General features: G+C 57.9%; 2 protein-coding genes across 4 annotated transcripts; one reads left to right on the plus strand and one right to left on the minus strand.

Moving 5' to 3' along the window:
• Window positions 1–776: 776 nt before the first annotated feature.
• Window positions 777–5,065, minus strand: LOC119514521 (splicing factor 3A subunit 2-like). Its single transcript, XM_037810330.1, has 2 exons — window positions 4,057–5,065; window positions 777–1,562 (listed from the first exon to the last, which is right to left on the minus strand). Exons 1-2 carry the CDS (start codon window positions 4,277–4,279, stop codon window positions 1,096–1,098), a joined length of 690 nt encoding a protein of 229 aa, XP_037666258.1. The 5' UTR covers window positions 4,280–5,065; the 3' UTR covers window positions 777–1,095.
• Window positions 4,024–15,797, plus strand: C18H17orf99 (chromosome 18 C17orf99 homolog). Of its 3 annotated transcripts, none has more exons than XM_037810327.1 (6): window positions 4,024–4,127; window positions 4,466–4,498; window positions 12,022–12,321; window positions 13,513–13,782; window positions 13,956–14,052; window positions 14,785–15,797. In XM_037810327.1, exons 1-6 carry the CDS (start codon window positions 4,091–4,093, stop codon window positions 14,792–14,794), a joined length of 747 nt encoding a protein of 248 aa, XP_037666255.1. In that variant the 5' UTR covers window positions 4,024–4,090; the 3' UTR covers window positions 14,795–15,797. The 3 variants fall into 3 exon arrangements, with proteins under 3 accessions (XP_037666255.1, XP_037666256.1, XP_037666257.1); XM_037810328.1 differs by having other exon boundaries at window positions 14,869–15,796; XM_037810329.1 differs by lacking the exon at window positions 14,785–15,797 and having other exon boundaries at window positions 13,956–14,056.
• Window positions 15,798–15,947: the final 150 nt, after the last annotated feature.

A 15,947-nucleotide genomic window follows, 5' to 3' on the forward strand; every position in this document is an offset into this window, starting at 1 on the left:
GCCTCCAGCTCGGCCAGCGGACCAGATCCCGCTCTGTTCTCGCCTGGATGCAGCCTGAGGGCAGCTCTGGCCTGAGCCTGGGGGCTGAGGGCCTCTTCCCTGGCCACTAAAGACTTGACCGGTTCAGCTGCTCCTGTCACTCCCTGACTCTCACTCAGCCTTGTATCACGTGATCTATCAGTCAGTCAACAAATCTGTGTAAAGTCCTTCTAAAAGCTGGGCCCTGTTCTGGGACTGGTGAGGCGCCAACGAAGGAGACAGATGGGGCTCTGTCCTCAGTCTCCTGGGGACAGCAAGTCTGGCCCTAATGAAAGCGACACGTGATAAGCAGCTGCTTAGGGCCAAAGCATGGCCCCACTCCAGCAGCACTGGCAACAGCCGGGAGCACAACAGACACGCAGCGTCTCAGGTCCACTCAGACCTCCTGGATCCGAAACGCCAAGGGTGGGGCCCAGCTATCATGTTTTTGTTTGGCTTTTTAGGAGGCTTTTTTTTTTAATTCAGGTTTATTGAGATATATTCATATACCATACAAACATCCACAGTATACAATCATTTGTTCATAGTACCATCGTATTGTTATGCTTCATCACCACAATCAAGTTTTGAACATTTTCATTACTCCAAAAAAAAAAAAAAAGAGTAACAATAAAAATTAAAATATATATATGTAAAACATCCCATTCTGTCCATACACTGGATAAAGGGAGGGTGAGCCACAGTGTTTTCACAATCACATGGTCACACCATGTAAGACACACAGTTACACAGTCATCTTCAAGAATCAAGCCAGCCACCACAGTTTTTTGTTGTTGTTTTGTTTGTTTTTTGTGTGTTTTTTTTTAGCCACTATGTTTTAAGGAGCCCCTGGGTGATGCTGGTGGTGGGTCAGCTGTGAGACTGCACTGAAGGAAGGTCCCTTCTTTCTTGCTTCCATTCATCACACATTTATGGAGAAACTGCCATGTGCAAAAACAGCTTGGAGCTGGGAGGGAGGCGAGCTTAGAGACCTGGGGGATATCCTCGAACTCCGGGCCATTTACTCGGCAAGAACGCGGATGAGGCCACCCTCCTCAGCACGGTTGTGGGGACTTGTTAGGTGCTCCCGTGGGTGTCTGGCAGGGGCACAACCAAGCAAGTCTTCTTGCGTGTCGCTGGCCTAAAGGAGCTGAGTTGGAAATGGGAATGGGGCAGAGACCCCACGTGATCAGGAGCACCCGGAAAGACGAGCAGAGGCCTCGGAAGACGAGCAGTCACTTCCGGCAGGAGGGAGCCGTGGAGGAGGGGGGCTGAGGCAGGAGATGAGGGCAGCAGGGAGGGCAGCCCAGGAGAGGGGGCGGCCTGAACCGAGGTGTGGACACGGTCTGTGGAACCCGGGAGTCCATGAGGCCTAGGGTGCTGGAATGTGGGGTGCACGGGGACACTCAGAGGGAAGGCAGAACCAGTGTGCCTTCCGTGCATGCTAGAGGCAGGGTGACGGTGCCAGGGAGCCACGCGCTGAGGTGCCCGCTTGGCCGGCAGTGCAGAGGACACGCTGGGGCAGGGAGAGCTGCGAGGGGTTACTGGGAAAAGTGAAGGGAGGGTCCGAGCAGGTGCAAGAGCCCATTGCAAGTGAAGTCCCAGCCGCCCCACCCTGGGGGTTCCTGGAGTCTCCCCTGCCCAGCCCTCGAGGCCTCTGCCTCCCCGAGCACTGGCCACGAGGGACACCAGGTGATACTAGTTAGTTCCTTGATGACGGAGGAGACTGACCCCCAGTAGCCACAGTCACGAACGTCGGTCCATAGCAGACTCACCAGAACCCCGCTCCATCAGGGTGGCCTGGGGTGAGCTCAGGAAGCATTGGACGGGGGCAGCATGGAGAACCAGCCCCCTCCAGAAATGACACCCCCAGTGTGAAAGGAACAAAGGTGATTGCTGGAGGGGGGTGGACAGGGTGGGGAAAGAAGGCCCCAGGGGAGTGTCCCCGAGTCAACCCCCTCCCCAGACTGCACAAGTATTTCAGACAGTGGAGAGACGTGCCACCCACCCCCCTAAATCAGCCTTCTCACGAGCTAGAGATTCTGGGCCTCCAGGCAAAAGATTGCCAGCCCCAGATCAGAAGCCCACCCACCGACCCAGGACCCCAATTCCTTCCCCACCCCCTTCAGCAGGGGTGAGCACAGACTCTGGGAGAGACAAAATGTCCTTGCTGTCTTGATGGGCTTAGGAGGCGCAGGGTCCATTCCCAGGGCTGTGGGGGGCAAGTGACAGAGGCCGGTTCAAGCCCGCTGTGGGAAGGGGACCACCGCGATGGCCAAGGACAGCCCCCTTACTGCACCCACCCCCAGCGGGCAGGGTCACCCTCTCCGACCGCCCCCTCAGCTCCCTCTGTCCTGGGCTGCCCCAGTCCCAGCCCTGAGGGGTCCAGGTCCGGTCTCACCCCACGTGGACGCTGCCATAGCAAACTGAGGTTTCCTGGCTCACGGGGGCTGCTCACCCCCCTTCTCCCCGGACCCATGCCACCACCTGTGACGGGGCTTGCTCTCCTTTTCGTCGAGGCTGACATTGAGCCCCGGGCCCCGGGGATGACCCACCATCCCCGGGGCCTGAGGAAGCCCCCACCCCACCCACCCCCTCCCAGCTTCTCAGGGGCAGCCTGTGAGCACAGTGGCTGCCTCACACCCCACACCCAAGGGTGACCAGACTATGAGCCCTGGAGCCAGCAGTCTCCTCCAATCGGAGGTTTAATTTGAGGACTGATTTCTCTCTCTAAGCCCAACTAGGCAAATAAATTCACCAACTCCCCCACCCCCGACGTGGGACATGACTCCCAGGGGACTGAATCTCCCTGGGGATGTGGGACAAGACTCCCAGGAATGAGCCTGGCCCTGCCTTCGAGGGATTGAAAATGTCTTTTTTACGAAAAGGGAGAAAAGAAAAGTAACAAAATAAGTAGTTATAGTGGCAAAGAGATTTCAAATAGAGGCGAGAGGCTATTCTGGAGGTTACTCTTATGCAAGCTCCAGCCAGACCACAGTACGCCAAATGGCCACGGTATGCCATGCCCTTACCAACAGTAGTCCCCAAATACCCGGGTCCCTATCTGAGATTCTACAAAAGTTTCACGCACTAAATTTATCTCTCAAACGCAAATCCACCAGAGTGTTCCTATGCCATACAAGTCCTAAAACCCAGAGGCAACAGCATCTTTAAGAACAACATCCAGATACAGTCCCTGTAATGTCAACACCCCTTTTTTTAATATGAACAAGTTAGGTGGTCACTGCCTAGACACCCCTGAAGATCGAGAAAGTGATTAAATCTGAGGAAGGGGTAGCAACAGACAAGATAGGATTTAACAAATGATTACAAATACTGAATCTTTATATAAATACATATATATTTAGATGCTAGGGTATTAGAATACCTAGAAGGAAATAACTGAAATGGTGGAACTATAACCCATGACATTCTTTGAAATTTGCTAATTACTTGTTAAATCATACATTGAAAAGTATCAGTGTTATGTATATATGTTAAATTTCACAATTAAAAATATATTTTAAAAATTGGGGGGGGGGTTGAGTCCCAGGTGGGCCACCTAACAGACACCAATGGACAGAAGTTGCCTCTCCTCTTGCTTCCCAAAGGGGGATCCAGCCCCCAGGTCTCTCTGGCTGCAGGTCACTCTCCTGGGGAGCTTTTAAAGGACCTTGTCACCACATCAGGCCCACCCAGCTAATCCGGGATGACCTCCCCATCCCCAGGCCCACAGCTGGGCAACTCTCCCTCCTCCTGCCGTGTAACAGAACATCTTCACAGGGGCCTGGGGGTGGGACATGGTCAGAGCCCTGCAGCCCAGCAGGGACAGCTGAGGGAAGCCCTGTTTTGAATCCACCTCCCAGAAGGTGGGAGCCCTTGGAAGAGGGTTTGAAGGATGGGAGGGGCGTTCCTGTTGCGGGTTGGCCGGGCTCTCTGGGGCCCGCCCTGGGACACTGGGCCTGCGGTTATCTCCCTGCTGCAGGCACCCACTTGGCAGGGAGCATTCCAGGGTCCCAGGCTGGAGGTGGCTCTTACCCGCCTGAGCAGACGGTCCCCCACTGGCAGGGGCATGAGGCTCCTTCCACTGCTCTGCTTGGCCGCACTGGGTGAGCCCCCAGAGGTGCTGTGGGAAGGGGCTGCAGACAGAGCCTTGAGGAGGCCGGCTCAGGGCTGGGGGTCTGGGGAGCACGGGAGAGGCAGGAGCTGAAGGCCTGGGCACCCCCAGGACCATGGGACAGAAAGGAAGGACTCGGCCCATGCCTCAGACCAGCCACTCGCTGTGTGTCCCATCCCAGCCTCCCCTCCCTGGGCCTGCAAAACAGGACAAGAGCACCCAAGCTGTGGGGCCCCAAAGAGCTTTTATAAACGCAGATGCCGGCGACCCCCGGCTGTGTGAGCCTCCCCTCCGCCCTGGCCTCTCCTGAGACCCTCCTCTCTTTTACAGCCACCAGGGGCTTTGGCAAAGAGCAGGAGGAAGGTAAGCAGCTCATTAGCAGGAGGGAGAAGTTCCCCTCGCTGGGGAGCCCAGAGTCAGAGCCCCCCACAGTGGGTGTTTTGCTTGGGGGGGGGGCTCGCTGATCAGTGGACAATCGGAAGATTCTGGGGAAAGTGGAAAGGAGGAGGCAGAGCCAGTCAGTGGCAGTGTGTGTGTGTGGGTCAGGGGTCAGGTAAAGGATTGGGCTGTTTGGTGGGGGTGGGGTGTTGGTGGTGGCAGCGATGGGCGAGGGTGGGGGCGTCCCCATGTCTCAGCCCTAGGAACCCGGTCAGGAGCACACGCCTCCCCACTCTCCAGGAGCCCCACAGCCCCGCCGCGTGGCTGTGACTCCACCGAGGGCTGGGGGAACTCAGCTGGGGTCCCCTGGCCTACGGAACAGGGCGCAGCCCAGGAGTCCAGGACTCCCCACGCACGCAGGAGGGCCCTGGGAGAAAGGGGAAGTCGAGGCTCCCGCACCAAAAGGGAGGCGGCCATGTCCGGCGGCCGTCAGGGGGCACCCCGCGCGGGGGTGCGGGCGCGGGAGGAGGGGGCGCAGGGAGTGCGGGCGCGGGAGGAGGGGGCGCGGGGGTGCGGGCACGGGAGGAGGGGGCGCAGGGAGTGCGGGCGCGGGAGGAGGGGGCGCGGGGGTGCGGGCACGGGAGGAGGGGGCGCGGGAGGACGGGCGCGGGGGTGTGGGCGCGGGAGGAGGGGGCGCAGGGAGTGCGGGCGCGGGAGGAGGGGGCGCGGGGGTGCGGGCGCGGGAGGAGGGGGCGCAGGGAGTGCGGGCGCGGGAGGAGGGGGCGCAGGGAGTGCGGGCGCGGGAGGAGGGGGCGCAGGGAGTGCGGGCGCGGGGGTAGGGGACGCGGGGGTGCGGGCGCGGGAGGAGGGGGCGCGGGGGTGCGGGCGCGGGGGGTGCGGGCGCGCGAGGAGGGGCGCGGGGAGTGCGGGCGCGGGAGGAGGGGGCGCGGGGGTAGGGGACGCGGGGGTGCGGGCGCGGGAGGAGGGGGGCGCGGGGTGTGGGCGCGGGGGTGCGGGCGCGGGAGGAGGGGTCGCGGGGGTAGGGGACGCGGGGGTGCGGGCTCGGGGTTGTGGGCGCGGGGGTGCGGGCGCGCGAGGAGGGGGCGCGGGAGGAGGGGGCGCGGGGGTGTGGGCGCGCGAGGAGGGGGCGCGGGAGGTGTGGGCGCGGGGGGTGCGGGGCCCGGGGTGGGGAAGCGAGCGCGCCCCTCGCCTCCTCGCCCGTCGCCACGCCGGGCGCCCTCCCTCCTTGTCCTGCCGCCCCTGCCCCGCGTGACCGAGCCGGGCATCCTGTCGCTGTTCCGCTGAAGGGCGGGGACCGGGTAACGTGACGCGGGTCCTGCTTGACTGCGGGCGGCGGGAAGATCGTTTCCTCATTCGCCTTAAAAATAAACGCGCCCTGGGCGGGCGGCCGCGGGGCAGGGTCGAGGGGGCAGAGCCGCGGGGACAGGGCCAAGGGGCAGGGCCAAGGGGCAGGGCCAAGGGGGCAGATCCACGGGGCAGGGCCGAGGGACAGGGCCGAGGGGCAGGGACAAGGGACAGGGCCAAGGGGCGAGGCCGCGGGGGTAGGGCCCTGGAAGTACCCGCGCGGGCCGCCCGCTTCCCTCCCGCCTGGGACTTCTCTGCTCTCACCCTCACGACCGAGCCGGTGGACAGTCAGTCCTATTTGCCGAGCACTGGGCTCACACGAGGTGCAGCAACAAAACCGAGATCCCCGCCCCAGCGGCTTCCATTAAGCCGGGCTCAGGGCAATGGGTGCTAATAAAAGAGGCCCGTTCTCCCATGTGTTACAGTGGGCAGCAGACTGGGGGGAGGGAGGGAGTCAGGGCTGAGCAGGATGAGGGCAAGGGGCGCTGTGCGGCCAGATGCAGGGGCATGGGGGGCGGGTGAGGTCACCTGGCTGGGCGCAGGGGTGACCGGGAGGAGCCGCAGAGGGTTCAGAGCAGAGGACGTGATCTGATTTATCCCTATGGGGTCTTTCTGACTGCTAGGTGGAGAAGAGACAGATGGCCATAAGGTGGGCACCCGGAGACCTGTTACTGTGTTACGTGGATCCCGGGGAGAAGTGGAGGGGGGTTTATTCCAGGGACCAAGCAAAGCACCTGCTGATAGATGGGATGGAGTGGGAAAGAGAGAGGTGAAGACGCTGCCCAAGGGGTTGGATAAATGGAGGAGGGTGCAGCCTGACCATGCAATACTCTGCAGAAAGAGAGATTGGGCCCAAAATAACTGCACGTCAAGGAACTGCGGGGCCAGGACACTGGGTCAATTACCCGTGTGTGTGTGTGTGTGTGTGTGTGTGTGTGTATTTTAATAGGCTTTTTTTTTAGAGCAGTTGAAGGTTTTCTGAAAAATTGACACAGAAAGTACAGAGTTCTCAACCCCACCCCACCCCACAGATTTCCCTGTTATTAACATTTTGCATTTATTGCATTTTGCAGGTTATTTAACTGTTCCAGATTGCTACTGCTGCCATTATGCAAAGTATCAGAAATGGATTGGCTTTTATAAAGGGGGTTTATTTAGCTACCGAGTTACAGTCCTAAGGCCATAAAAGTGTCCAAACTAAAGCATCAACAATAGGGTACCTTCATGAAGAATGGCTGATGGCATGTGGCAAACCTGTTAGCTGGGAAGGCACGTGGATGGCGTCTGCTGATCCCGGGTTATGCTCCAGCTCCTCTCTCAGCTCCTGTGCGTTCCTGGTTCTTTCTCCCAGGATGTTTCTCTCTAAGTGCCTGGGGGTCCTGTCTTAGCATATTCCAGGGCAAACTCTGGGCTTCATCTCTTAGCTTAACATCTCCAAACGTCCTTCTGTCTGCATCTCCAAGTGTCTCCAAGCGTCAGCTTCCAAGCATCTCTCCGCAAGTCTCTCAGCTGCTCTTGGGGCATTTTGTCTTCTCTTAGCTTCTCCGGAGAAAACTCTGGGCCAGCATCTCAAAGTGTCAGCAAGTGTCTGCTCTTAGCTGCTCTCCAAAATGTCCCTCTCAGCTGCTCTGCTCCTTCTGTCTGTGAGCTCTTCTTATAGGACTCCAGTGATTTAATTAAGACCCACACTGAGTGGGCATGGCAACACTCCATGGAAATAATCTAATCAAAGGTATTACCCACAGTTGTTTGAGTCACATCTCCGTGGGAACACTCAACCAAAAGATTAATGTCGGCCCTGTCACAAGGTTGCTTTTGGGGGGACATAATATATCCAAACCGGCACATTAGCATTTTGCATTAGGGTGGGACATTTGTTATAATTGATGAACCAGTATTATTAGAATATTATCAACTAAGGTCTGTAGTTGTATGGTTCTACATTTGTTTGACCTTCATTTTTATTGTGGTAGTGTATATTATTGCAGCAGAGAATTCCCCATTTTAACCACTTTCAAATATACAGTTATCTCTGTGCGTTGTGAGATCCCCAAGAATTCCGGCAAGTGAGGTGTTGAGAGTGGGAGGAGTCAGGGGCAAGAATCTTCAAGGAAAGATCTTTCTAGATGATTGTAACCCAGAAGGGCAGATGGAATAAGCCTGAAGAAGTGAGATTCAAGGCTGGTGTTTCAGGAGGAGGGAGGGAGAATGGGCCAGAAGCATCCGGACACCAACCACCCCCACCCTCCCCACCCCTTCCCTCCTCCCATATGGACCCTGCCCTGGTTTCCAGGTGAGCAGACTGTTGGAGGAAAGGTGGAGGGGATGGGATTTTGCTGCTGCCTGAGCCTGCACCCGGGGGGGGGGCACAGTGGAAGGAGCTCGGGATTGGGGAGTTTGGGAGGTAGCCCACAAAAGGGAACACACAGAGCCCCATACGGGTCAGAGCACGGCGGTGAGGGGTGGCCCGGGAGCCGAGGGGCGCTTGTGGACTGCCGTGAACCCAACGCCAATGTTCTCGCTTGGAGGGGCGTACACGTGGGTGGAAGACAGATTTAAACTAGAGGGATCTCCCTTGAGAGGGGACAAAGCAACTGTGACAGATTGCTCTCCACTCACTCCTAAAACCGGCTCCCTGTTCCCCAGAGCGAGGTTCCAGACCATTCCACAAGACTTCCTTGGAGGGGTGGGCTGCTTGTTCAAAATCAGATCCTCAGGCCCCTCCTCAGGCCGAATAAATGGGCAGCTCTAGGGTTGGGGCGCTGGAATCTCAAGTTTCTGGCTATCCGGGGAATCAGCCCAGAGATAGAGCCTGGGAGCTGCTGGGGGCCCTTGGGGGCTGCGCTGGCAACAGCCCTACTTGCGGTCGGGGTTACTGCTTCTAGGGGGAGTGGCGGCCGGTAGCCGAGCCCTCAGCTCTCGGGGCTGTTTAAAGGGTACCGGCGGCGGGGGCTCTTTCCCGGAGGCGAGGGCGAGGCGGAGGACGTTGGCCAGAGTCCTCGGCGAGAGGCGTGCAAGGAGGGCGGCGATAAGGACAAAAACACTCTTCATCCAGTAGGGGTATGCGCCAAAGAGATTTATTCAGGGGTGATTACAGGTTATATAGGCTGGTAAGAGGGGCAGGGCAAGAAAGGAGGTGAAGTAGCCTAAAATGGCAATATTGAAGGGAGAGGGGCTAGGATTGGTTCTGAGAGGATTCAGGAGCCGTTGCAGCGGGCGGGGGTTGTTCTGGCCACGGTGCATGCGCGCTGGCGGTGGCAGGAGTGGCCTTGGCACCAGGGAGCGAGTGGGTAAGATAAGGCAGTGGGGAAAGGGCAGTTGGGAGAAAGGCGGTTTCCTCCGGCAAGCCTCCCCTGCCAGTGGCATTTTGGGTGAGGAAAAGGGAGCTGCCTTGACCTCGCTCCTCAGGCTCGGGGGGGCTGCAGAGGGCACTCACGCCCGTACCTACTACCCTCCCCAGGGGGTGATATCAAGTCCCCTGGCCCAGGCCTGGTAAGTCGAGGCACAAGCTCAGTCCCCGCACCTACTAGCTGCTTCCTCCTTCCATCCCGTCCGCACAGCCCCCCACCCCGCGCACCCCATCCGGGGCCCTGCCCAGCTGCCAGTCCCCAGGGTGGCCTTGTCCTCGCTTGATCTAATGTTGAGGGTGCCAGTGTGGAGACACAGTTGATGAATTTTAAATTCAGTGGTTGGCCACCCTTTATTGGTGGGCTGGATCTCTACACTGAATAATCAAGAGAAACAAACGGAATAAGAAATAAACGCCCCATTGCTCAGCGCAGGTAAAAAGGGCCCCCTGTCGCATACTCATGCAAATTGGCTTCTATTAATGACCACTGAATGAAAATGAAGGGGCCGGGTTTTTCTTTCCATTTTTATAAGTCAAAGCCACTTCCCTTTACAAAAGGAGAAAAGAAAATGTACTCACACTTTGGCCCTGGACCCCCTGACCTCATGTCAGGGCAGCCTCTGGCTCTGCTCCCCTTTGCCCCGAGTGTAGCATCTACTAAAGCATTACGAGCAATCTGCAAAATGGGGCCCGGGAGAGCAGCTTGCACCCAGATATACCTTTATTTTCTTTAAAGATTTTTCATGAAACTCTGTTTGAAAAAAAAAGAATGTATTCAGAAGAAAACAGGAGTCCTCAGGGAGTTAAGAAAGAGGCACAGATGAGAAAATGTTTGTTGGTGTTTGTGCAGCCCTGGCAGAGGAAGAAATCCTGATTCTAGAAGGCCAGTGCTGGCTGTCTAGATGAGGGGTTCTCAAACCTCGACGCTGCTGACATTTGGGGTCGGGTCATGCTCTGTCGTGGGGGCTGTCGCGACAATTTAGGGTGTTTAGCAGTGTCCCTGGCCTCCACTCACTGGATGCCAGTAGCAAACCCTGGCTGCGTTTGGTGGACACGTGTCTTCAGATATTGCCAAATGTCCCCTGGCTGAGAACCGCCAGTTGAGAAAGAAATATGCTCGGTGGCCAGAAACTCCAGGATTCCCGGGAAATGTTTCTTCAGAACTTTAAAGTCTGGTTTGTTCCAATTCTCCACGTAGTGAGCAGTTTTGTCCTCAGATTAGGCAAGGGCAAAGGTGAAGTATGAGCTCCTTCCAAGTTGCTGTCCTCTCGGAAATGTCTGCTCTGGTTTTCTGGTGCATTGTCTAGATCTTCTAGGCCCTTCTCTCTCTCTTTGCCCCCAAGCACATTATTCTTGAAAATGCACCATCAATAACTCAACACGCCCTTCCGAAGGTGCCCTGGTGTAGTCCCACTCCCGACAAGCAGCACAGGGCCCCAATTTAGACCTGTTTTCTGCATTGATACAGACTCCAGAACCTGTTTCCAAAGCAGGAACGTCGGTTCCAAGCAACGCCAGCTGAGATGGATGCATGCTGGCCAGACGTGCTGGGAGCACGGGGCTCCACCGGGGGTCTAGCGCGGAGAGGATTGGGTGGGTGGGGGGCAGTGTTCTGGCCTCCTGCTTCCCCCTGACTTGCTTTTCTTCAGTCCAGCCCTTCCCCTCGGAGCCCTCACCCACCCCAGTAATGCCTCTTGTAAGGATCTGGGCCTCCCCCTCCCCACCCTGCCCTCTGACTGTCCCTTTAAACCAGATGCTGATCTCTCTGTGGGCAGGCTCCAGCCGCCACCCCTGCCTCCAGCTCCCACATCCCATTTGGCACAAGGAGGCCTCGGATGGGTGAGGTGGGTGGCGGTGGGTCCCTCCAGGCTTCAGCCCTTCCTTGCCTGCGAGGTAACCTCCAGCTCTGGGGCACTGCTCCCCAAGGAAGCCTGGACCCCACGAGCCTGTTCATTCAAGCGAGTCATTCAGCCACAGCCAGGGACCCGGGGAGCTGGGGAGGGGCACGTGCCTTCCCCTGCAGCCCCCTGTCCACCAGGCTCGCCCCCCTGACCCAGGCACCACGCTTCCTACCTGTGTCCTAATTTTATTTTATTTTTACGGTAAAATATTCTGGGCAGAAAGATCCTAAGCCCAGGAGACTGTGCCAGCATTTTCTCTTTTTCTTTTCTTTTTCCCTTTTTTTATGGAGGTCAGAGTCCCATAACAAAAAATTAACCATTTTAAAGTGTTCAATTTGGTGGCATTTAGTACATTTATAAGGTTGGGCAACTGTCACCACTATCTAGTTTCAGAACATTTTTATCATCCCATTAAGCATCCCCACCCCAGCCCTGGGCCACCACCCATCTGCTCTGTCTCTGTGGAGGGACCCAGTCCATGTAAATGGCAGCATTAAGTATGTGACCTTTGTGTGTCTGGCCTGTTTCACGCAGAGTAATTTTTTCAAGTTTTGCCCATGTTGTAGCGTGGCTCAGAACACCATTCTTTTCTATTGGCTGAGTAATATCCCATCGCCCCGACAGATCATGTGTTGTTTATCCTCTCATCAGCTGACGGACACTCGGGTTGTTTCCACATTTTGGTTCTTGTGAATGTGCCGCTTCGAGCACGGATGCATGTGTATTTGTGTGACTCCCTGTTTTCAGGCTATTTTTTGTATATATCTAGGAGCGGGACCTCTGGGTCGTAATAATTCTGTGTTTAACTTTTGGAGGAACTGCCAAATCAGTGTCTTCTTACAGTATTTAAGAAATGTTGGTTTCTTCTCCCTCGAACTGTTTCATCTCCCCAGAAATCATCCCTAAGACCTTCATCTCCTACAAAGTCCTGGAGGTTTTCCCCAAAGGCCGCCGCGTTCTCATAGTGTGCCACTCACCCCAGATGCCCCCACCCATCACCTACTCCCTCTTGGGCAGCCGGAACGTGGAGGTCACCAAGACGGTGGTGGGCACCAGGGACCCTGCGTCCTTCACCGTCAACATCACGCTCAAGTCCAGGCCCGACCTGCTCACCTACTCCTGCCAGGCGGCCCCCACCTCTGGGGCGACAGCCGTCAGCACCCCGCTGCAGATGTACTGGGAACTGTGGGCCAGTGAGTTGGGGAGTCAGGGTGGGGATGGGGTCAGGGAGGGCAGGGGCAGGAGGGTGGGGAGCCGGGCAGGTCGTCTGTGTCTGGGGACGTCCACAGTCCACAGGGCCCCTGGCTGGAGACGCCCTGGGCAGAGGCTCCTGGCAGGGCAGGGCTGTGGGCACAGGGTGGGGGTGTGGGGTGGGGAGAGCCGAGGGCGGAGGGACAACGAGGGAGGGTGGGGTTCATTTGTAGAAGTGGCAGCTTCTAAAGCTGGAGGAGGTTAAGAAACTCGCCCCAGCCACTGGGCAGGCAAGAAGCTGTCCAGCTCCAATCCCCGCGTTCTCCCATCTCTGCCCAACTCTTAACCCCGTGTCCTTCCTGGTGGGAGCTGGTGGCGGGTGGAGGCTGTGGGAACCCAGGTATGTTCCCTGACCTATGGCGGGACCGTGACCCCTGACCTCCATCCATTCCTGTCCCCCTTCCCTCCTAAGAACACGGCGGCCAGGGGGTGGGGACAGCCTAGCGGAGGAACCCAGGGTCAGGAGCCCAGCAGGCCCAGGGTTCAAATCATGTCGCTCAGCCTCTCTGGGTCCTTCCTTTGGATCTCTTTCTCTGTAAAACAAAGATAATATAGTTCAAAGACCCTAATAATATTAGCAAAACAAAGATCCTACCATGGTGGTATTGAAAAGATTAAATAAAAGCTTTTAGTGGGCGGTAAATAAACCAGCGGTAGTGGTTGCTACAAATCAGATTTTTTCCGCTGAGGCTGTGAGGGATTCCAGAATCTAGAATCTTTTAAAAGGTAGTGCTTATCCTGCATGTGCATCAGCAGAGGAGACAGGGCTGGATGACTATACCTAGGATTGCCAGTTAAATTTTGCCTAGGACATACTTACACTTGTATTATTCATTGTTTATCTGAAATTTAAATTTAACTGGGTGCCCTGTATTTTTATTTGCTAACTCTGGAAACCTGAGATATAATATACAGGAATAAAGCCAAATGCAAAATTGTGTGGTGCAATCTGGAGAGCAGAAGTCTAGACACGAGGCAGAGGGAGTAATCCTGAAGACTGCCTGGAGGAGGCAGCAGCAGAGCTGTGCCCTCAGGCTCATTTTTGTATTGAGGGGAACTCACTTGCGATCTGCTGAGAGGTGGCAGTGAAGAGTTGCCGTCCATGCCTGTGCTGTCTTCTGCCACCCCACCAGAGCCCGTATCCCAGCTGCATGCCCACTTCACCCTGATAGACCGAGGGGCAGGCCCCAGGATGGAGATGTCCTGCTGGGCGGCCTCAGGCAGCCCCCCGATCACCTACAGCCTGGTCGGGAACCGTGGGCACGTCCACATGCACCAGACAGTGCACCACAGGCAGCCCGTCAACTTCTCCTTCCCGCTGACCCAGACGTCGGACTGGGTCCGGTGCCAGGCTGGGAATGACATCAGTGTCCAGTCCAGCACCTCCAAGCTGGTGCCCCCAGGTGAGAGGGCCCTTCTGGGGTGGGGGCGGGGGCCGCACTGGGGTGCCCAGGGTGTAGGTCGGTGGGAGGCGGGACAGCTCTACCCGGCCACTCTGCCAAGGGTGTTCAGCCAACCCCCAGGGAACGGCCCCAGGACAGCCATGCCTACCCCAACCCAGCCGCCTCCCCCACAGGGGAGCTGCCCTGGAGACCCATCTTGGTGCTGGCCGGCAGCCTCACCTCCATCGCAGCCATCACCTGTGGAATGCTGGCCTGGTCCATGAAGCACAGGTAGGCAGTGGGTTCTGGATCCGGGGAGGGGTGAGGACTGGAGGTGCCAGTGACCTGAGCTGGTGGCAGTGGCGGGGGGTGGGGGGTGGTGGTTCTTAGGGCAGGGCTGTCCTGGGACATGACCTGCGGCCATTTACTGAGGACTTCTGTGTGCCAGACGCCAGGTGCTTACCATCACCTCATCCTGCTACCAAGTCAGCTGGCCTTGGGGTGGGGCCCTCTCCTACCTTCTTTATGGGGTCTGAGGAGGGAGCCAGGAGGATGCCTCTCCAGGGCCAGGGCCAGGGCAGGCCAGGGGCTTCTGCCCTGTCAGAATGGCATGGGTCAGGTGGTGGCAGGAGACTGGAGCCAGGCCTCCCAGGGTCCCCTCTCCAAGGCCATGACATCACAACTTGTAAAGGTGACCAGGGCTTCGGGGCTGTCCCACCCCAGGTGTGCTCTCCCGCCTGTGGCCCTGCTGGTTCTCCTCCCTCCCCAGCTGGCCCCTTTGGTGGGCACCGCCTGGGACCCTCCCTTGGACACGCTCCCCTGTCATCTCTGGGCCCCATCCTCCCAAGCCTCCTGGGCAAGGCGGGTCACCTCTCTGAGCCTCCCGTGTTCCCCTCTGTAAAATGGGGTGCTGGACACCCGGCTCCAAACACCATGTGACCAGGGCCAGTGCGTGCCCGCCCGGTGATTCAGCTGCCCCTGCGTTCAGTGGGGTGAGTAAGCTTGCACCCCTCCTCCTGCCAGGGCCTCGTAAAACTCCTGGAGGGCCTTGGAGGGGCGGCTGAGAGGCGTGTCCAATCCAGGGTCTCGATTCCCCTTGTCGTCAAGGTTGTGAGCCTGGCAGAGCCCTCCAGGGGAGCCCAGCCCCTGTCCTCTTCAAACAGACCGCGTCCCCACAGAAGAGCCTGCCAGCCCAGATCCCTGGCACCCCAGCTGCCTTTGGCAAACACACAGCGCTGGTTTGCAGATTTTAGGGTGGGGGTGGGGCTGCAGAGGGAAAGTGAGGTCTTTGGGAAGGGGGTGCTCTGTGTGGGCCCCCGTCCTCACCTCTCAGCTGCTTTGTCACCAGCCATCCAGGTCTGGGGAGGGTGGTGGTGTGGACCTGAAAAGGCCCAGCTGCTGGAACACTCCGGAGGGGCCAAGTCTGACCTGGTCACTTTTTCTCCCCCATGCCTGCTCCCCTCTTCTCTGGAGTGGCACCCCATCTCCTTGTGGGGTCCTCTGGTGCCCCCCACTCACCTCTCACACTGTGAGCTCACCTGGACAGGCTCCTGCCTGCTTTGGCCCACACCCCCTCATTAGTCCTTACCTGCAACTAGCAAGAGGGTCTGGAATCTCCCCTCCCGGGGCTGCCCCCTTCCCTGTCTGCTCTGGACCCATGTGGGGTTTTTTTGTTGGCTTGTTTGTTTTTTGGTTGTGGTGGGGGATTAAACTGGATTAAACGCTGCCCCCCGCCTGTCGCCCCGAACTTCCTTTGTTTGCACACCATCCTGGAACCTGGAAGTCTGAAGCCCTTCAGAGCCTTGGAAGAGTGGCTCCAGGAACAACTGGGAGTGGGGACAGGGGAGTCCTTGATCCCACGCCAGGCTTAGCTTCGGGGAGAGGAAAGGAGTGACCTGCCAGTCTGTGGCCTGGAGATCTTGGGGTTCTGAGTGGAATGGGGGGAGCAGGAGACGTGGGATTGCTTATGAGCCTGGGTCCCAGCAGGTGAGGGCCACACTGGATGTCGGGTGGGCTTCCTGGAGGAGGAGACGACAACAGGGCAAAGAGGATGGGGTTGGGACAGTCCTTTCTGGGGGACTCTCAGACCCCTTCCTGGGTCAGTCCCGGAGCCCGAGCAGCAGGGCCCCGGGCCCAGCGCCCCTCCTAACGCTGCCATCCCCCAGCCAGCCCCGGCCCCTGCGCCG

The sequence above is a fragment of the Choloepus didactylus genome, chromosome 18 (genome assembly GCF_015220235.1).
Source record: "Choloepus didactylus isolate mChoDid1 chromosome 18, mChoDid1.pri, whole genome shotgun sequence".
Lineage (NCBI taxonomy): Eukaryota > Metazoa > Chordata > Mammalia > Pilosa > Megalonychidae > Choloepus > Choloepus didactylus.